The following is a 22,809-nucleotide window of genomic DNA, read 5'->3' as shown; positions in this document are numbered from 1 at the left end:
AATACACAAAAACATATGCATATAAACGCATTCATTTACAAACATATATACAAGCACACGTATATTCACATACACACACACAAACATTATAAGTATATATATATATATATATATATATATATATATATATATATATATATATATATATATATATATATATATATATATAGTTTTTGTTTTTACTATTTGTATGCTGAAAGGAATTTTACACTCGTGATGTCCCGTATCTTAACCTTGATTACATGTACCATATTTTCTCCTCCGTGTACACACACACACACACACACACACACACACACACACACACACACACACAACAAATATACCCATCATAGGAGACAGAGGAGTGACCTGATTACAATCTTTTTTAAGTCTTTATACCAAACTGACGATGCAGACAGTGAACAGCGTCTTGATAGATGTGGGGATAGAACAACCAAAGGACATAAAATGAAATTAAGAAAGTGTAAGGAGTGCTTTTATAGCAAAATCTGAGGATATATGGAACAAAATGAATGAAAGTGTAGCAAATGCGGACAATAAATATGTTTAAGTGGTTGTTAGATAGCTCCACAGATGTTAAACTCCCTTACCGTACAATACAAATTGGTAACGACATACACACTCACACACATATACTAGTGGGTCTGGACTCACACAAAGTTCATGGTCCTGATGAAACTGAACCATATGTGCTGAAGGAGTGTCCAGATACACTTGATAGATCTCACGAAACATGCTAAAGATTCGCAGGAGAGAGGCACGAAAGCGAAGGGAGTGGATAAAAGGGGCAAACGTCATACCAGTCTATGTGAAAGGATCGGGCAAGGGCGATGACAGATCTCATGAAAGAGGGAGGTACATGTAAGGTACTGGAAAAGATAACCATAGAGCAAATGGATGACCTCCTGTAGAGGAGAAATCACCCTAGTGAGAGATAACATAGTTTCAAGGAAGGAAGGTCAAGCGCAACTAACATCTTAGATTTCCACGAGAGAGTGAACTCAAGTGTTGGACAAGAGAAGGCTGGGAGGATTGTTTGTATCTGGGCTGCCAGAAGGCATTTGAAAATGCATGAGAGGTGGTTTGAGAAACTGGATCACCAGGCAGGAATAAAGGAAAGACTTGCGATTGTGAGATAATCATAAAGGCATGATACAAAAGGCGCATGTCAGAGGAGCCTTCTTAAATGCTGTAGAGGTCAATAGCAGAGTTCTGCAGGATTCTGTTCTGGGGCCAATGTCGCTTTTGATTTACGAAATGACTCGCTCGAGGATATCGAGTCTTATGTGAATATGTCTGCAGACGATGCGAAGGTCATGAGGAAGGTGAAAAACAAGGTAGATTGAATCAAGTTACAAGGGGACCTTGACACACTCCAGAATGTGTCCGATACATAGTTGAAGGTCAACTGGGGCAAATGCAAAGCAGTGAGGATGGGTCACAGTGAAAGAAGACCTCGATATGATTATCATTTAGGAGGAACTAAACTGAAGGAGTCGGTGCGTAAGACTTTAGGAGGAAAAACCGTCCCAAAACCTGTCGCCAAAGTCCCACCTTTAAGAGAATATTTATGGAGACCAACTGTCTGAATTACATTCAAGTTCATGAATGAGGATATATTCAATATGTAAGGCCAAAACAAGAATATGCTTCTCAAGTTTAGTTACCGCACTCAAAAAAGCACATAGAGCTAACAGAGAAGGTTCAGAGGAGGGCAACAGGGATGGTACCAAAATCAAGACAGGGAAAACCTTGAGGCCCATCACAGAAGACGAAAGAGGATTGACCTGAACACAACTTTAGAGTTTTTGAAATAAACTGATAACGTAGGAAGAAGAATCCCTCGAAAGATGAAGGGACAAAACAACCAGAAGGCACGTGTTACAAAAGATATTAAGTATTCCTCTTTGTCATGTAAGAGTAGTGGACGAATGGCTTAATATGAATGAAGACACGCTCAATGCCGGCAGCACGCAGATATTCAAAAAGCTGTATGACAGTACAGAACGGTCAAGAGATGGGGCCCTACGTGTAAAAAAAAAAACTTCCCTTCCCCAACCGTACAAATAGGTAATTTCAAAACAGACGCACACAGGCCTATAAACGCATGCTGAAAAGCGAAGAGGTAGACACATGCTCGAATACAGGCAGGCGCAAACACTGACCTACACACACACACACACACACACACACACACAACACACACACACACATTCAACTAATTTGTGTCCTTTAATTCCGGAATCAGATCAGCTCCAGCAAGGGATATGATGGCACACAGTGATGGTGGGGTCTGGTGGGAAGAATGAAAGACCTGCTATACGAATATGATATTTATTTAAAGTTTACATACCATAGTAACATCACAGACTACAGAGAATGAGATCTGGCACTTAAAGCAATGTCTTACAAAGGTTCACTACTACAAGCATTCTGGGTATACAAAATATAACTACTCCGGATTTGGAATGCTCTTGTTATAGTGTGCATAAGGAACCTGTGTCGCACTACGGAGGCAACAATCCAAGACTAGCAGAACTTTGGCCACCACGTGGGGTCCCAAGCGCTTCTAAACTGGCAGTAAGTAAGCAAGTGGGTGTCTACATCAAGTCATTACTACAGCTACTGAGGGCGGGGCTACCTTCCCCCGCCACACTCACGCCTGGTCCGTGGGCACCTCTTGCTGCAGCTGCTGCTGTTGGTGCACCGCCTCCATCAGGCCCTTGTCCTGGCCCGTCCACACCTGGTGCTGGGAGGGCGGGGCCCGGAGCCGCCGCCGGCCGGAGTGAGCCACGGAGCGGTGGGTAATGAGACAGTTGCGGTTCTTGCACACCTTGCCGCAGATGTCACACGTGACGGTGGCACCCGGCTGCAGGTGCTGGTCTCGTAGGTGTCGGGTCATGGAACCACGATTTGAGAATGACTTGAAACAGAACATGCACTGGTTGTCGGGGGGCGCCGCCCCAGCCCCCCCAGCATGCTGCTGCCCAGGAGGGGGCGGCCAAGCAAACCCCCCTGGGAAGGCCCCCAAGGGGGGCGTGTGATGGCCCTGGGTGGGCGGAGCGGGCAGGCCCAGGGGGGCCTCACACTGTGGGTCCTCGCGGCCTGCAAGATGAGAGACGCCCGTGAGTGAGGCCACCGCCACCACCTGCTACACACACACTAACACTCCACTACAGGGCAAGGCTACTCCCCTACACCCATCCCCGACAACCCGCTGCTCGTAGCCCCAACCCTGGCCGCTGTCGCCGTCGCAGCCCGCGCCCAGCCCGTGCCCGCCACCACCGCCGCCCGCGCCCCGTCACATGAACTGCTGATACGCCCGTTGGATGTCACCTCCCACACCGCCGAGGGGCACGTCTCCTTCGCCGCCAGCAGCCGTGGTGATGGTGGTGAGGGAGACGGGCGGCAGCGGCGGGGACGTGGTGGCGATGGTGGCAGGCGTGGTGGGTGGCAGGGGCGTGGTGTGGTGGTGGGTGGAGAAGGAGGAGTGGTGGTGGGCAGCAGAGTGGGCAGCCAGGAGGAGGGCGGGGTGTGTGTCGTAGCGGAGGTCGCCGGCAAGCAGTGGGCGGTGCAACATACTCTTGTGCTTGATGAGCGCACCCCGGTTCTTGCACCACTTGCCGCACATCTCGCACGGTAACGACCCAGGGTCCACATGTTTGTCGCGCTCGTGCCGCTTGCGACTCCCAACCGTGGAAAACGCTTTGCCACAAAAGCCGCAGCTGCGGCAACACTCACATGTACAGTGACTTGGGTGTGGCTCCCAGCCCGCGCCGATCTTGCGCTCTGCAAAAGAGAGAACAACTCTTACGCCCTGGCCTGCAGGTGGCCTCTAAGTCGGCCACAGTGTCTGTGCCCGCTGCCCCAGCGCAGGCAGGCCCCACCTCCCGCCCACCTAACACCACCACCACCACCACTGCTCGCCCATACCTCCACCACCACCACTACACCTCCACCAAGGCACCTCCTCCACCGAAGGATGACAATGGAACACGTTCTACAGGCACCGGCCGCCACACTAACTACAGGCGCAGGGGACACCCTTCCAGATACAGCAAAGGTCATGACGCTACACTTTCCTCCTACTTCACTCACACTCACCTGCCTCCACAACCTACCTCACTCTTACCTACCAGAAAACCAAGGTATATATATAATGCTTGTGTTTATGCGTATGCAAACAAGAAAACGTACAAACATCCATACAAAAACAGTTAAACAGCGCAGTATTTCCCAACATAGTTTTGACATTCATGGATCAATGATACTCGTTCCAAATGAATGGTTTGCCTCCCCCTCTGTTATAAGCCTTTCCCTTACACTACAGTATATCAGAAACACTTTGTACAATCACCGTGTCCTTCGCCCTGACTACCCCAGAAAAGCTTTGTGTGTATACTATATACTGTGTGTGCCCTTCACCCACACTGTTTACGAAAAGCCTTGTCTATGTAAATTTCAGCATGTATATATCGAGCCGGCCGGCGTGTGGGGTCACGGAACCAGTCGGTGTACGGGGCCTAGAGCCGGTCGGTGTATAGAAAGGGACGGGGAGTACAGAACCGGTTGGCATAAGGGGTTGGCGTATGAGGCACAGAACCGATTGGCGTAAGTGATCACAGACCCAGCTGCAGTATGGGCACAAAAAGCCGCTCCGCCATTGTCCTTTCGTCTTAAGTTCCGCTTAGCACCCACCGCTCGTAGTGTTTCTGGGTGTGGGATAAACCTACGTTGCTTGACGAGCCAGTAACTAGTTGGGGCCAACCGGTCAACACTACAAGAGAAGATCCATGACTATTATGTGGTGATACGGTGGGTGTGCCTAAAACGTCCACGAAAAGGTGATTAAATTACTGTCTGGATGTGCGGGTTTACGTATGCATGCGCGAACGACGGTGTGTGTGTGTGTGTGTGTGTGTGTGGACTTGCATAACATGACCAGCTTTTCCAGTGTAGCCGCCAACAACGACATTGAGAAGTCACTCCGACGCTGGCACAACAACACGGAATGAGGTGTTGGCAGGAGGGCCAGCCCAACATGAACCAGCTCACCCTAGCCAAAGACATCACTGGCAGGACACTGTAAGAGCAATAAGTGATGCAGGTACCCCACAGACGCAGAACCACAGCAACAAACTCCTACATGGTTGGAGGATGACCCGCTACACGGTGTGGAGGTCCCACAAGGCGGAGAGGGATACGCCACACACTGTGGAGGCCCCACAAGGGGGATGGTGACCCGCCACACAGCGTTGGGGTCCTTCAAGGCAGAGAGTGACATCCCTACACAGTGTGGACGTCACACAAGGGGGAAGATAACCGGCTACACAGTGTGGGGGTCCTTCAAGGCAGAAGGTGACCCCGCTACACGGTGTTGATGTCCAACAATGTGGAAAGTAACCGCCACAGGGTGTGGAGGAGCTACATGGCGTCACCAGATGGGAAGGTAAGGACCGGACGGCGAGGGACGCAGACTGTGGACAATGGAGCCGGGTGGTGTACTGTAGTGGAGGGTATGTGGAGTACGTGACAGGGAAGTGTGGTTTAGTGGATGGTATGTGAAGCGTGCGGCTGGGTGGTGAAGGGTGGGTCGGGACGAGAAACTGGTGGTGAAAGATGGGTGGAGGGTCGGTTGGGAGGTAAAGGGTGGGTAAAGTGCTGAGGCCAAGTGGTGAAGGGTGCAGGGACAGAGAGGTTGGGTGGTGAAGGGTTTCTGTGTGGTGCGTGGAGGGCAGAGCTAGGTGGAGGGCGGGGCTGGGTGGAGAGAGCGATGCATGGAGGGCGGGGTTGGGTGGTGGAGGGTGGGTGGGTTGGAGCAGTGTCGTGCAGGTGGGAGGTTCCCTTTCTCACGCAGGCTTTGGCGTGCGTGTTGTGGGAGGTGGTGTGTGTGTGTGTGTGTGTGTGTGTGTGTGTGTGTGTGTGGCCAAACGTGAGTGCATGACGAGAGGGGGAGGACGGTGTACCTGGAGGGAGGTTCGTGGTGGGGGTGGGGCTTGGGGGTGGGGGAGGGTGAGCGGTGAGGGAGAGGGAACGTGATGAGGGGGGGAAGGTACGTGGAGAAAGTGTGGTGGGGAAGGTGCGAGGTGAAGGAGAGGCGTCGTGGTAAGGGGGGAAGGTACGTGGGAGGGAGTGCGTGGTAAGGGGAGGGTGGGTAGTGAGGGGAAGGTGCGAGTTGTGGTGCAAGTATGCGTAGTGAGGGGAGAGTGCATGGTATGGGGGTGTGGGTACTGAGGGGAAGGTGTGCCGTGCGTAGGAGGGAGCGTATTGAGAGGTAGGGCAAAGGGTAAAGATGGGGTAGGGTGCGTGGGGGGGGTAGGGTGCAGGGTAAGGTGTATTTTGTTATTCCTGTTCTCGTTAACGTTTAATAACTGTCACGGTTGTGTTCCTAACGTTTTTTTCAGCACAAAATAACAAGGCCACCTGCAAACTCGGTAGTAATTTCATGTGAATGTTTTTTTTACAGGAAGAGGCGACCCCGGCTGACACTGTAAAGCTGCACGAATTAGCGTGTCCGGTCTAGCGTAAGACAGTGCGCGGTGACTGGCTCAGAGTGAGGGCCACGGGACCGCTTCGTTACCTGCCCCACACCGACCGATCACCCACGGACGGTTCGGCAGCGAACCACCACGGGCAACACTAGGACCAGGGGGGACAGGACGAAGGACGCCACACTTTTAAAACAAAGCGAACCTTCTTCACAAGACTGATATATGAGAGACGAAGACACAACGCTTTAGGTATGTGCAGGATGTTAGTCCACGTCACGAAGTCGGATGAGGTGTGTGCAGGTGTGTGCAAGTGTGAGGCAACGAGAGTGTTATACACGATTGGCAGGACGTAAGAGGTAAGACCCAGGACTTTGTCACGTCACAGGTCGCAGCATGTCAATGTTACCAACCACAGTTAAGAATGACTTACAAATGTCAATAACTGTCATGTAAACATAACATTATTGATATGTATATATCTTCAAGGACGCGTTCAACGTAATTCACTGTTTCATCAAATTGCAGACAAAGGCTTCCCCCCTTTTAATCCCGACGTAATACTCCACCATCAGAAGAAGAGCTGCAGAGGTATTACACACAGCCACACAGGCTGACACCAGTACCAACTGGGGCCAGGTGTGCCACGTCCCTCACACGAACTTGACAAGTAAGTCGGCGAGGCGGGATCGGGCCACACACGCCTCATAGCTGAATTATGTCTCAGTGTCAGCGTCAGTAAGGAGGGCCGTGCAACCTACGCCAACATCGGGTCAAGTGGTTTCCATTTCTAAACGAGTTGGACACATGACGGACACAATACTGTGTGCCCGGACGCGGGTTACAAGGTCTTTAAATCCGACAATTTTAGTATACACTTCACTGTTATGTTTCAAGACAAAACGAACAGCAAGAAAGTTGATGATTTAGGAGAATATGATCTATAAACATGGTCTTCATATAAGTAAACACAAAACAACGAGTCCCACATGAAACGGCAAACGTGACAGCGATCACTAAATTATCATGAAGTATGTATTATTTATGTTATCATCACACGCAAAGATAAATGACGTATGTTACAGCACATGTTATTTTCACAGAATATATATATATATATATATATATATATATATATATATATATATATATATATATATATATATATATATATATAATGTGTGTGTGTGTGTGCGGTGTTCCCTGTACAATGATGTGTTCCCAATGCGAAAGTCAACGTGGCCACCGACGTTCGAACTGTACAAGTCTGAACCTACGATGGTTCCCTCCAGAAATACCCACGACTGACCCACCAGTTCACGAGGCATTCTTTAATGTTCTCTTTTATAACCCCAGAACACGCATGTAACCTCGGCCCCTCACATGTGGGACCTCAGAGGTCGCTACTGAGGAAACCCGACCCTAAGGGTGTTCCTCGTACCCCATCATCTTCAGGTAACAACTTGCGCTGCTCTCTGACATGACCCTGTTGCAATGAAACCCCAACTTTCCCCAGTAGAGGGGGCATCCACTAACCTAGAAACTTCACAAGTACAAAGATGATCTTCTAAGCAAACACAACGACCTCTGACAAAAAAAAAGAAAAAAAAAAACTGCAGCGAATGGCCAAAAAATTCGAAACACTTTCATAGCGTCTGCAACTCCGTGCATGCCTGTGGCCCCCACGGGTGGAAATGTGCGACTCTTAACACTTCTCAGTCCACAAGATTTGCTCCAAACATCACTTATGTCAGTTTTAGTTAACACGCAAAATTTCGATATATATATATATATATATATATATATATATATATATATATATATATATATATATATATATATAGTATTTTCGGTACGCCTTTCCGACATGATGGCCTGCCCTAGACCTGACCAGTGAAGTTCAGGTCAAAGGCCAGGCCACCATACCCAAAGGTCATAGCACTGTATTCAAGAGGTTATGACTTCTAGGAAGACGTTATATCAGGAAATGTTGCTCTTTACAGATATGAGTGCCTTCGTAAAGTCTGTAATGCGCTAAATCCTTTCTACTCACCTTCTTTCAGCTCGTATAAGATATCTGACACCTTAAATCTGTTCATACAAAACAAAAAAAAAAATGATTGAATTCCTTTGAAAGAAAATTATCCCCCAAGACTCCTGTATTTTTTGGTATTCCGTTAGCACAAGTTCCAAGGTAATATTGCCATCGCTGGAGTTCCATACTGGGGCAGGTCTCCTAACCATTAGGTGAGCATGGGACGACACATGACCAGTCCTCAACTGACAAAGAATTGTCGCAAAACGGCGATTCCTGGTGGAGGATAAAGGCCATACCTCAACACCCTTCTTTACACCTTGTAGTCTGTTAATCTTTCGGACCTCCAATTCCATCTATCATTTTTTTTCCCCTACTCAAAATATCCTTATGAGGTATGACTAATACAAATTGCTAGATATAGCTACTTTGGCCTCAGCCTCTGCTATATCGTTACTGTTTCCACCCAGCGTGTTCAAGCACCAGCAAAATCCTACACTCTTTTCCAGTGGGTTTGCTCTTACAGTCCAATCTTGGACTTTGTGAACCATAAGATGGAATGGAATACAGCCTGGAGTAAACTCTGGGACTGTGCCCAGAAGACTGTAAATATCTTCTTGGGGATTTCTCAGTTCATGAGAACGTAGCGTGAATACTATACAGTTTTGCAGACCAAGAAGTAGGTTCTGCTTGGTTCCCCCCCTGGAGGGTTACTGAGATCAAACTTGGCAGGGACTGGACGAAAACTTCTAAAAGCAACGCGTCTACAATAAGTAAAGTCCTTCATCCCGACACTATTATAATTCTTATGGCTCCTAATGTGATGTTGTTGGCCTTTGCTGTGGTCACTGAGGAATAATCACAAAAACAAAAACACCTAAGGAATATTGGTCTCAGCGTATTCTGAAACCACTCAGAGCTACACTTCCCTAAAGTTCCACTCAATCATACCATACGAAGGCTGCCACTAATGCCATACACTCTACCAGTTAATATAATAATAAATGTTCTTAAATGTATACAACTGTGATGTCAAAGGCGACAACAGTAGTACATGATGTCAGAGGCGACAACAGGAATACATGATGTCAGAGGCGACAATAGCAGTACATGATGTCAGGCGACAGCAGTAATACACGATGTCTGAGGCGACAACAGTAATACATGATGTCAGAGGCGACAACAGTAATACATGATGTCAGAGGCGACAATAGGAATACATGATGTCAGGCGACAACAGTAACAATACCAGATGCCAGATGTGGCATCAGTATTACATGATGTCTGAGGTGACAACAGTAATTCAAGCTTTAACCATATCATGTTATGATGCAGTTACGTAACCTAACAGTACTACATGTTACCACAGTTCTAAACTAATTAGAACTGTAATACACGTTACCACAGTTATAACCATAATATATACATCCAGTTATAAAGGAAAGGCAGTCACTATAGTTATAACGGTAATACATGGTCAGTTACAACAATAATACACGTTACTACGGTTATAACGGTAATACATACAACCAGTTATAATTATAATAACGGTATATGTTGGTTGTTACAAGAGTTTTAGATGTTTCTAGTAATAATAATGAGAGCCATATCTATGATACTGACATATTACCATATCAATCATACTGACGTCATATCTATGATGCTGACTGTTATCTTCCAGATATTTTTGGTTTATGTTCTCATCTCAAAAATATTCCATTACGTGTAAACAGGTTTCCATTGCTACTTCATATTCCTAGAGAGTATGTTACCGTTAACTGTTATATAAGTCAATCTGCCGAAGAAATGATGTTGGTAGTTTTCCTTTCAAATCGTAAAAGTTATGTGAGATTTATGATTCGTGATGAAAGTTACCAAAGTTATGATGCTGACATTGCACGTCGCCTGCGGTCACCAGGTATGTCATCATCATGTTACATGTTGCCATAGTGAAGCAGTTGTCATTATCATACACTGTCTGAGATATGATTCTGCAAGGTATCATGTTGGTGTTTAATACTGATATCATGTAGCCAGTTGGCATAATATTAGGTCCTCCCTATTCTGCTGGGTCCAATGTTGTCGATATAAGGTTACTGCTTTATGTTGCCAGACTCATAATGTTGATATTATATATATATATATATATATATATATATATATATATATATATATATATATATATATATAGAGAGAGAGAGAGAGAGAGAGAGAGAGAGAGAGAGAGAGAGAGAGAATAGAAATAGGGCAATAGTCAGGATTTGCAAGGTCTCCTTTCTTTGGGATGGGCTGGACCAAAGCATGCTTCCAAGAGGGGAAAGTTCAGGTGTTTTGATAAGTTACTTATAGCCAGAGTTGTTTCTTCTTCATTTGACAGAGATATGATACTACGTGTTGTCCATCATGATGATCCTACGCATTGCCAAAGCTACGAGACTCCTATACGTTGCCAGAGGTATGATGGTCCTAAACGTTGCTAGTATATGATGCTCCTACATGTTTCAAGAGATATAATACTCCTACGCGTTGCCAAAGATATGATGTTTCCGACACGTTGCCAGACCTGTGATGGTCCTACATGCTGCCAGAGTCATTATGTTCCTAAACGCTGCAAACCTTCGTGTGTTATGCTCCTTGTGCTACATTGATCCTACAGGTTGCCAATTAATTCTAGCTTTAGTATATGACTGCTATAATGCTTTACGACTTAACCCTTTGAGCACTACTGTACGACCCTCGGATATTACCAAGGCCTGACCTAGGTCATCATACACAATAGTCGTTCGGTAGTGCTCAAAGTTAGGTCAGGTCACAGATGGGCCACACAACTGTCACCTGATTATAATGTTAATGCATCTAGTGATGTCCAATAGTCTGTTGTGTTTCTTCATACAAATTCCAAGCACAAATGTAAACTTTTTTTGTCTGCTCATCTCTATATTTTTCATTATCGTTTACTGTTTTCAGTAAGCATGATTTACATTGGATATGAAACATTTTTCACTATCATTAACTGCTTTCAGCAATCTTGAAGTTAAAACCATGCATATAGTTTACTGGATATAGCGGCGTATCACAGCTTTTGTCATTACATGTGAAACTATTACTTCCAATGGGTCAGGTCATAAGGCTAATGAAAAAGCCAATAAAATTATAATTTTTACTTGTCATAAATAACATATCAAGTGGTTCTGTAATACATACATACATACATGACAGAATTTATTGATAAAACACAAGTGAAGGCTACATGTCTGACCCAGCCCTCAGGGCCAGAGTCTGACCTCGCCCTCTGGGCCAGAGTCTGACCCAACTCCTAGGACCTGAATCTGACACAACTGCCAGGGTCAGAGTCTTACCCAGTTGCCAGGGTCAGAGTCTAACCCAGCTCCTAGGAACAGGGTCTGAACCATTCCCCAGGGCCTGTGTCTGACCCAGTCCCAAGGTCTTGTGTCTGACCCAGCCCCAGAGCCGGAGTCTGACCCAGTCCCAGGGCCAGTCTCTGACCCAGACCATAGGGCCCCTGACTTATCCAAGAGTCGGGGCCTGTGTCTGACCCAGCAGCCCTTAAGCAATGGGTTCATACCCAGCCCGTAGGGCCTCCGACTGGGCCAGCCCCTAGGGTCTGTGTCTAATTCAGCTCCCAGGGTCATTCTGAAATAGTCCCAAGGGCCTGTATGACTTAGTCCCAGGGCCAATGTCTGATCTAGCCCCCAAGGCCTGCATCTTACCTAGCCCCTGGGGCCTATATCTGACCCAGCCCCTCGGGCCTGTGTCTGACCTCGCCCTCAGAGCCTATGTCTGACCTAGCCCAAGGCACTCGTGTGTGCACTGTTACCACCTCCGTTACCCAACATATACCTTTACCTACAACATATGAATATCAACTAACTTTTCAATAACTTTACTTTCACACAGATCTTGAAATTCCGAAGCTAAGGACTGTATGATGCTGTAGGTAAAAGATGTTTGTGGGTAACCGAGAGTATAATGTCCGGAGGATTTGGTATAACTGAACGATGGCGGGCAAGGTTGCCATTAGGTGAGGCCACTTCCACCATCACAGCGAGGCTCTGGTATAAGTCCCTGAAGAGTGTGCTGGCTGGCAGGCTTCCGCCGTCGCCGCCGCCGCCGCCCCACAGCAAGCCCCCACGCTCCCGAACGCACCATCACACACTCTCACAGTCACCTGAACACCAGTGTAGTCACAGGCTACAGGTCTCGTCCCCAGCCCGGCCTGGCCACTGGCGGAGTCTCATATCACTAGACACAGAGTAACACCTTTGCCTAACCTACTACAGGAGTAGCGACGTAAGCAAGTCTTAAGTCGCCTGGGATGTCACACCAATAGGCCGAGCAGACAGGCTAGGCGTCACAACAAGCTGCCCCAGCAGTTGCCCACTACGGCTCACTGTACATTAGTGCACTTACTATTAAGAACTGATGAAGCGTAACACTGTGCCTGCAGCAAATCGCTATATATGTATATATAAAAATTTACTGCCGTAGTCTGCAACTGTGAGACATAGCCTCGAGATTAAGCCATAACACAAACTTGTAGGGATGTTACAGCAGTAGTTCAGTAAAGGCGTGGCGGAGGTGGGTCGACTGAGAACTTGGGAGTGGGGACGAGCGGCGCCAGGTCTGGGTGTCGGCGGCGAAGGTGTCGGGTGAGGTCGCCGCGCTGGACGAAGAGCCTGGTGCAGGCGGGACAGGCAAGCGCCGTGCCGCGGTGGATCTTCTGGTGTCGCCGCAAGGAGTCCCGACACTGGAATGTCTTACCGCACTCCCCACATGCCTGACATCTAGGGGCACGCTGAAGCTTCCTACCCAACACGGCCGCTACTGCTACTGCTGCAGGAGAAGAGTTGGTCAGTGTGGGAGGCAGCAAGCCAGTGTCAATGGGTGGGGAGTGCAGCAGCAGCAGCAGTAGTAGTAGTAGTAGTAGGGGCAGCAGCGGCAGGTTAGTGAAGGACATACCAGCGTGCGTTAGTGCAGCAGCCAGCGTGCTCTCAAAGTGACACTCCAGATGCTCCAAGCCACCAGTCACAAGCTTAAAGATCAAAAACATTCAGCTAGCACACCCTTCCCGCCAAGACTCCCTGACAAACTTGCTGACCAGTGAACAAGAGATCTTAGCTATTGGAGGAGGGAAAGGGGTGACCAGGAGAGGGGGGCCGCGAGAAGGCAACAGGACACAAGTCTGTTAGCACTGGAGAACATATCCAGCAGTATATTAGTACAAACTTCAAGCTTCCAAGACGGGATGGCAGAGAGAAAACGGAGAAAAGATGAGGTAGGGGAGACGAGAAAGAAAAAGAGCGAGCCAAGGAATAGGAGATGGAACGCAATGACAAGAGAAATAATAGATGGTAGGTGGTAAAGGAGGATTTGTACAAAAAAAAGGGGAAAAAATAAAGGGCTAGTACTGGCCGGGCTACGGAGGTGTAAGGTTAAGGTGTGAGGAACCTTGTATTCACCATCTGAGACATGACACCAGCTTTACGGTGAAGCGATTTAAGGTAATCAATAATTAAGTTCCTTACTTCATTTTACATTAGCCAATCTAATAATACAATGGCCAATCTAATTTTGCGATAGCCAATCTAAGGGCATGTTCTCTAGCCTTCATTACACCTATCTGGTACAACATACGTCATCCACTAACGAAAACAGAAGTCTTGTCTTCCTGACTGTCAGGTGTCTGTCTTTTCATGCAAACAAGGGAAGTGCACGTTCCATAAACATAAACAAGAAAACCAAACGTTTATAACTGCGTTTCCCTTTTCAACTGACATAATCAAACGTTTATAACCTTGTGACCATATGATAGTGTGTGCCTGTCACTCTTACTGCGACCCACAAAGCACATTCTGTGACACCTGTACACCTCATAGTATCACACTTTTCGGTACCTTAGTCTATCCTATTTCTGTTGCCACCGATGACAGTGTACGGCACGCTTGATCAGAGGAAAACGAAGACTGAATCCAGGTATGTATATCCATTTGCATGAATGTCCAGGCACCCTATCGTAAGAATCGTCTTTTCTCTTCTTCAGTTTTCAGAAAATCTTTTCATAATCGTGACGAACATTACCGTACTTACTGACTTGACTTCAGTAAGTTTCCTGAGGAAGTGTCAGGAGTCAGTTCTAACTTCCCTCTAACAGGTGAGGTGCTAAGGATCAGCTGGTGTGTGGAGAATGCGTCATCACGAGACACTGCAAGACTGACATACGTTTCCTCCCACTGCTCACCCTCGCCCGCATCACAGCTCTACCCAGCTCACCTCGAGGTGCTATTCAGAAAAGCATTCACTGATTTTGAAACATATCTACTATATTCTCCAGCAACATTTTTGAGGGTGTTCTTAAATATAGCTTCGCACTGTGATAAAAATTCATCGTGTCATTTATCGTGACATTTCATTGTCATTTACTCTGTATCGTGTTAATTCATAAGTTTATACTTTATACCATGATTATTCATCATGTTTACATTTTGCCTCCTCTCTACCGAACTAAAAGTAAGCTGGTCTTCAGTGCGTTTCTTATACCCTCAATGTGTGAAATACTTAAAACACTTTTCACAGGACTCAGAAGTCAAATATCAAAATACACTTATCTCGTATTTATGACAAAGTTAATGCTGCTGAATATGTTGTTCCATATTTCGAAAGCTAATCAAGTGTTAATCAAATCCACGATATCTAAAAAACTAATTAGCAAGAACTTAAATTTATCTTAGTTGCCCGAATCTGTATTCTTTTGCAACAGATATGACCACATAAGAATATGTCGGCAATGTTCTCTGTCCATCTTAAGCAACAACGTCGTTTGCTCACCTGCAAATCTTAAATAAAATTACCTCACTTTATATTGGCTTTCGGTAGTAAAAAGAAAAAAAAAAGGTGGGGGGAGATACTGCAAGCTAACGCACAGTATTTAATTTCCTAATTTCCACTGATGTCATGACAAAAGGGGATACTGGTTCTCAATTTCTGTCTGTCTGTCACAGTCATTATCTTCATCTCGTTCGTTGAACTTCCTCAGTACATATTGTTAGTAATTTCTAATCTTAACGTAAGGTGATCTCCTCAAAATAAAAATGAAATTGATCAATCAATTTCAGGATGCTACTTATGAATATATGCCGAGAATGATCTTGTGGACACAAAAATGTTTCGCAATCTGAATTGCTCTCTGATATGGCGATCCCGGCGTTATTCGCACACTAACTTTAACGATAGACCCCACACTGCTGTAAACGCAGCTACTACACCATCCAGTCATTGAATCTCTACATGTTGTGTCCTATCTACAGATACTTAGCCCATGGGAATCAGAAAACACCGTAGTTAAGGTATATATCATGAACCCCTCCAACCATCCAACCTACGCTGTTGGCTGAGTCGCGTTTTCGAGTCGCGTTTTCTGCAGGGTGTTTATGTTCGGTCAGTGACTTCGACTTACCTTCCACATTCTTCCATATCATGTGCCAGAGGTCATAAAATCTTTCGGGGTCAGGTTAACACGTGTTGTTAACTACCTACAGTACCTCAGCACCAAACAGGGCTAATGAAGGCATTTCGAACTGAAGTCACACTGAAATTATATGTTCAACAAGCAAGTAATATCCATTGCCGGAAACCAAATAATTTAAGATAAAACACGCACACACACAAATCCATATATATATATATATATATATATATATATATATATATATATATATATATATATATATAAAGCAAGGCAAGAAAACATTCAAGAGGGGGTGTTGGGAGGCATATTTTCAGCAAGAGAGTTAAAGGCCACCATGACACAAGCTGAGCCAAAATGAAGTAAATGTATGCAGACAGCGAGGAAGGAATGGACAAATGCACAACAGGAAGGCAAGGTTAGGATTTAACCCCCCCCCCCCCTTAAAAAAAGACCCATAAGGAAAATGGGCAATAGTTGATAGGTTAATGTGTTTGTTTGTGTGTGTAAGAGTGAGCTAAGTGAGTGAAAACCTTGCGATATATATATATATATATATATATATATATATATATATATATATATATATATATATATATATATATATATATATTCTCACACTAGTTCGCCGTTTCCTGCGTCAGCGAAATAGAGCCAGGAACAGACGAAGACTGGCTTCATTTGCCTACATCCACTCACTATGTCATATATATATATATATATATATATATATATATATATATATATATATATATATATATATATATATCACGAAAAATCCGTGTCATCGCCAGCAGACGTCAATGAGGACCTTCCCGCTGCAAAGCAGCCAATCTTACCTTGCTTCTGCGTGATTATATATATATATATATATATATATATATATATATATATATATATATATATATATATATATATATGTGTGTGTGTGTGTGTATGTGTGTGTGTGTGTGTGTGTATGTGTGTTTCGGACTCCACCTGCTCGAGTTACACCGCGAGCGAAAGTCAGTTAGTGAGGTTATAACATTTTGAAGTACAGTCTCGTCAAAGAACTTCCTACTCCAACGGAGTCTAAATTTCCCTGGTAACGGAAGTTGCGCTGGGTTGCTAGACCCTTTAGGAAGGTCCTGGCCACCACAAGAACTACTTTCAAGAAATCAGTCCCCCTGAGGTAATTACAGATTAGAAATAAATGCGTGTAGTTACATCGCGAGTGAAAAGTCACCTTCTGGAAGACTGCATCCTTGTCACTAGACTACAACATGATAGTTTGAGGGTAAATTTGAATTAGAGAGTACCTGGAGAAAGGAGTGTTCAGATGTGTGACACCAGGTGACACTATGGGGGTTGAATTGAATGAAAGAATGAATGATAAGGATGGAAAGTACCTGGGTTTTCTTCAGAAGCATAAGAAAGAAGAGGTCTGTTGTTGTGCCTGTAAGAGAGGAAAAATTGGTACGTTTGAAGATGTTTGTACCAATAATGTTGTGTGGATGAGAGTCTTGGGACGTGAACGCAAGAGAAAGAGGTTGCACGTGTTGGAAAGGAAATGGCACGGGACGATAGGTGGCGTGAAATGGACTGGTCACGTAAGGACAGACAGTGCCCAAGTCCAGTGTCAGAGAGAAAAGTGGTAGTAAGGAGAGTGACTGAGAGAGAGAACACACCAGGATGCTCTGCCGCAGGATCCACTTCATTTGGGGTTCCCGCAGGACGCCGTCCACATACACTGAGCATACCAGTGGTCAATAAGTGTGGTGAAAGTGTGTATGTGTATCTGTGTTGGTGGGGTAATCATAGGACATGTAACACGTGTTTAGTTACGTTAATGTAGATGTTGTATTTTGGACATTTAAGGGTCTTGTGGTAAGCTGAACTGGGGAGGTGTTTATAATTCTGGAGACATGGGTCCAGAATACAGGCAAGAAAGGGTTACTTGTACATGACTGAGGTGTGTAGTTTCTTCAAGGTTTATGTCTGGTGAAGTGGTACTGAAGACCGAGTTGGGAGGATGGTTTTTGGTGCTTGTGGGGTCTATGTTTTGTCTAACGTCGAGTTTATTGGGGTAGAGGAGGATCGGCAAGTATAGGATGTGGAATATACGGTCGGAGTACGCTTTTCATTTCTATTTGGGCGTTGACAGTTGTCTGGGGTGGTTCGGAAGCATTTATATATATATATATATATATATATATATATATATATATATATATATATATATATATATATATAAATATATATATATATATAACTCAGTACCCTTTTTCTAGGAGCTCTTGCAGCTCCAAGGATGCGCTACTTCCAGTAGCAGGGAAATGATGGTCTCCTTTACAATAAGAAGTACTTCCATTCGCGGTGCAATCACAGGCAGATGGAGTGATAATATATATATATATATATATATATATATATATATATATATATATATATATATATATATATATATATATATATATATATGGTAATGTTGCGATAGGAGAAGGATAGAGCTTTGGTTAGCATGCGTGTTAAGAGGATAGGTAGGTGGAATAAGCCACCTTGAGGAGAGTAAGTGCGGTGGATTAGCCCTACAGAGAGGAGGATGGATTGGTGGATGAACCCAACATAAAGATACGTGGGTGGGTTAGCCTACCCTGGTGGGTGGGAAGGTGGGTTAGCCCACCCTGATGGGGTGGATAAGTGCGTGAGCTCCACTCTGAGGGAGTGAATAAATGGGTGAGCCCACCATGAGACGGGGTAAAGAGGTGGGAAGGCAAGCGGATGAGCCCACGTACAGAGTGGTATATAAGCAGTCCAGGCGATAGCGAAGCCAGTTAAGATAGCAGCATGAGAACCGTAACAAGGCAGTAAAGGCAGGTGGTGATGACACAGTCATGACAAGTCGTAGTGATACAGTAAGGGAAGGTGGTAGTTATACAGTAAGGTAAGGAAAAAAGTAGTAATAGAGTTATGGGCACCAGGTGATGATACAGTGAGGTCAGGTTTTGGCCATAAAGGCGGGTGGAAGTGATAGAGTAGGGTCAGGTGGTAATAATGATAAGTGTTAAGTGCAGGTGATAGTTGAGACAGAGCTGGATGGTGATTAGAAAATAATGGCTTCTGGTAGTGAGACAGAAAAAAGAAGGACAGAAGATGGTGATATTATAATGATTTGTGGCAGGGAGACAGAGAAGGCTGGTGGTGGTAAAGTAAGGGCTTGTGGCAATGATATGGAAAGGTCAGGTGATGGAGAGGAAATATTTGGACATAGTAAGGGCAGATAGTAGAGGTGAAAGCCCCGAAACAAGGCTATGGAACCATAGGCAATGAGGAAAGGCCAAGACAAGGCCATGGGAATACATATATGGGCAGAATACGGAGAGATTAATGGCATGGGACTACAGATAAGGACTAGAATACTTACTCACTGACTTACGAATATTAATGACAAAAAGAAAGTTATACGATCATGGGAGCAAAGGTAAGGGATGGGGACAGAGATAAGGCCATGGGACCACAGGTATGCTCTAGGGACAAAGAAATAAGGCCATGGGACTTTAGGTAAGGACTTGAGTCAGAGATAAGACCACTGGACCACAGGCAAGGGCTAGGAATAGAGATAAGACCGTGGGACCACAGGTGAGGGCTGGAGATAGAGAGGTCAGGCCATGGGGGCCACAGGAAAGGGCTGGGAACAGAGACAAGACCATGAGACCACAGGTGAAGACTGAAGGGAGAGAGAGACCAGGCCATGGGACCACAGGTAAGGACTGAAGGGAGAGAGAAACAAGGTCATGGGTCAAGTACGGGCTAAGGACAGAGAGATAAGGCCATGGGACCACAAGTAAGAGCTGAGGACAGGTACCGGGGCAGCATGGGGGCGGTTCCTAAATGTCAGTGATCTCACCACCCACTAATAGGTAGAGAAGCTCTCACGGGGAAAAGAGGACAGAGATGCTACAAAATCTCTTGCTGGTGAGTATTGGAGGTGAGTAGACGAGGAGAAGGAGAAGGAGGGAGAGGCGGAGAGTAATAGTGTGAGTGCGTGGCGTGGAGCGTGGGCGGGTACACGTGGCAGGTCAGAGCGCCTCGTGCGTACCGCGGGGCGGTGGTTCGTACTGGCGACCGTGCACGGCGTGCACATGGTACTTGACGTTGGACACCTGGTAGAAGACTTTAGGGCAGACGGGACACGGGAAGGCGTTGCCTGTGTGGATCTTCTCGTGGCGTGAGAGCGTGACGCGCGTGCGGAAGCTTTTGCCACAATGAGAGCAGGGGAACCAGGGCGCGTTGGGGGGGAGGGCGCGGCCCACCGTCACCTCTCCGCCCACCATCACCTCGCTCTTCCTGGAGGAGGTGGAGTGGGCCAGGCTCTCCAAGTGGGTCAGCGGCGCCGGGTTAAAGGGAGTCCAGGTGGCGCCGAGCTCTACTGTGCTTGTTGCTGTTGTGGTGGTGTGTGGCGGCGGTGGTGGCGGTGACGGTGGTGGTGGTGACGGTGGTGATGCCTTCCCCGTACCGCCCACCTCACCCTCCGGGTCCCCCCACCACATCTTCAACACCTCCCCGGTCTCCTGCTTCACCCTGGCACCACCACCTGCGGGAACAGACAACCGTCAGCACCGCCTCACCAGCCGCCGCTCACCGCCATCACCCACCACCACCTCCACCACCACTACCCCACACCTCCCCTCCCAGCCCCTCCTGAGCCTAACCCCGGCATCCGTCCCTTCTCACTATCCACTTCCTGTCCTAACCGTCTTAACCATTCTTTACATCCACCATTCCCTCCGTCCGCTCTAACTGTCCTCTTTCACCCATACTCCGTTTCCTCTCCTCCCCACTACACATTTCACCCGATACCTATCTATTGGCTCCTTAGTACCTTTCCTTAACCCCCAGATTCCTCTATCTATGCTCCCACACCTTTGCAGTAAGGGTCACCCCCACCGTGTCGTAACCCGGTCCAATGCCCTTCACAATCACCTTCCTAAGTTCCCTGAGCTCACACCCCAGCACCTAAAGACTCCTCCAGTTGACGCTGTTGCCCTACTACCTGAGCGCCACTCATCTCTTAACAGCGTCTAACTCCACCAACCTCATCTTTCATTCGTAACCATACCCCGTACCTATGGCCCACTCTTCCTAAACATGTCCCCATCTCATTATCACAGATCCATTTCCATATCGTCCCCCCCCCAAATCACAATACCTACGGCCTACACTTTCTACCTACATATTTCCACAGTACTCTAAGAGAGATCTAAACCAATATAACAGCCTCAACCTACTGTAATGGACCAACGTCCTATCATCAGTGGCCTCCGCCTGCTAACGATGAGCCTACTCCACTGTCTCAGGTCCCCGTCTTCCGTGCCACCCTCCGCCCTCACTATCAAATAACACCATCCAATCGTACCTACCAATATCTAACCCACGTTCTCAGTCCCTTTACATAAGTTCTCCAGTTCCCAATCTAGCGCAGACCTCAATATCAGAAACTCCCACGTCCCTCTATCAGTACCTGCGGCCAATAGTTACTAAGCCTGTACATCAGGCCACAAACTCACTGAACACAACTCCACTAGTGGAGGCAGAACCTCCCAACCACCAAACTTCCATTCCAAAATCAGAGGCCTCCACTTGGCAGCCATGCTCTCACCTCACTTTGTATGGCTTCCACCACCCCTACAGTGACCCTCACCCAACTAGCTGACGTCTCTGTCGACCAGCCACGCTCCTTCAACACCTGGGGCTTCAAATCTATCATCTGAGAAAATATATTTCCTTTTAACCAGACTTAGTAATTTTGGTCTCGTACCACACACACACACACACACACACACACACACACACACACACACACACACACACACACACACACCTGCCACACTCACGATGCAACAGGAGATACCACAAACTTCTTACAAATACAAAAAGCACACTACTGAAGGCAACAAACATCTACCCACAGTACACACACTACTGAGCCACACACGAAGACACTACCAGTAAAGGTATACCAGACACCTACTACACACTGTTACATCCCACACACATACCTTACATATATAACCAGGAAAGGATACCTACAAAGCTCCCAGACACACCACAGTGGGATGTGCTACACACACACACACACACACACACACACACACACACACACACACACACACACACACACATACACACACACATTTACAGCACATTCCAACAGACGAATGGTACCAGACAAACACTAGACAGTACCACAAGGTATTTCTAAACACCACTACCACTGGAAACACTAAAAGACACACACACACACACACACACACACACACACACACAGTGTACCATGGGAGACATCAACCATCACTGTTCTGCCACGTGTACCAAAATACCGCTAGACATACATGGGAATCATCTCTGACGTACGTCACACACTACCAACACACAAACATACCCAAGTATGTATATATACATAAACATGCATATATGTATACATACACACAAGAAATCCAAGCGCAAGGACTCAGACACATACAAATACATATGTATAAGCAAATAGTGTGTGTGTGTGTGTTTACTCTTTGTGGTGAGTTTTACAGTCTTGTTGGCCCTGTCTCTTAACCTAGTATATAAATACCATGTCTTTGCTTTTGTGTGTGTGTGTGTGTGTGTGTGTGTGTGTGTGTGTGTGTGTGTGTGTGTGTGTGTGTGTGTGTACATACACACAGACAAACACCCCAGCCTAAGCTAGGTAACAATTTATCAAACAACCCCGGGGAAGGATGGATCGCTGGGTTGGGTGTGGCCCAACTGCCGCGCCCGGGATTCGAACC

General features: G+C 46.3%; 1 protein-coding gene across 6 annotated transcripts in view; it reads right to left on the bottom strand.

The window, feature by feature from the left end:
• Positions 1-22,809, bottom strand: part of LOC139756326 (uncharacterized) — a 164,852-nt gene that overhangs the window by 8,663 nt on the left and 133,380 nt on the right. For 2 of the 6 annotated variants that reach the window (XM_071675652.1, XM_071675647.1), the window contains exons 7-8: positions 20,088-20,582; positions 11,673-13,380 (exon numbers count right to left, since the gene is read on the bottom strand). The exons of the other annotated variants lie outside the window; for them this stretch is intronic. In XM_071675652.1, coding sequence (XP_071531753.1) covers positions 13,106-13,380; positions 20,088-20,582 — 770 coding nt within the window. In that variant the 3' untranslated portion in view covers positions 11,673-13,105. Of the gene's footprint in view, positions 1-11,672; positions 13,381-20,087; positions 20,583-22,809 lie in introns of those variants that run through there. 6 annotated transcript variants of the gene reach the window in all.

The sequence above is a fragment of the Panulirus ornatus genome, chromosome 21, assembly GCF_036320965.1.
Source record: "Panulirus ornatus isolate Po-2019 chromosome 21, ASM3632096v1, whole genome shotgun sequence".
In the NCBI taxonomy this organism is placed as follows: Eukaryota; Metazoa; Arthropoda; class Malacostraca; order Decapoda; family Palinuridae; genus Panulirus; species Panulirus ornatus.
Note: the sequence above shows the minus strand (reverse complement) of the source record. Positions and strands in the feature narration are given on the sequence as shown.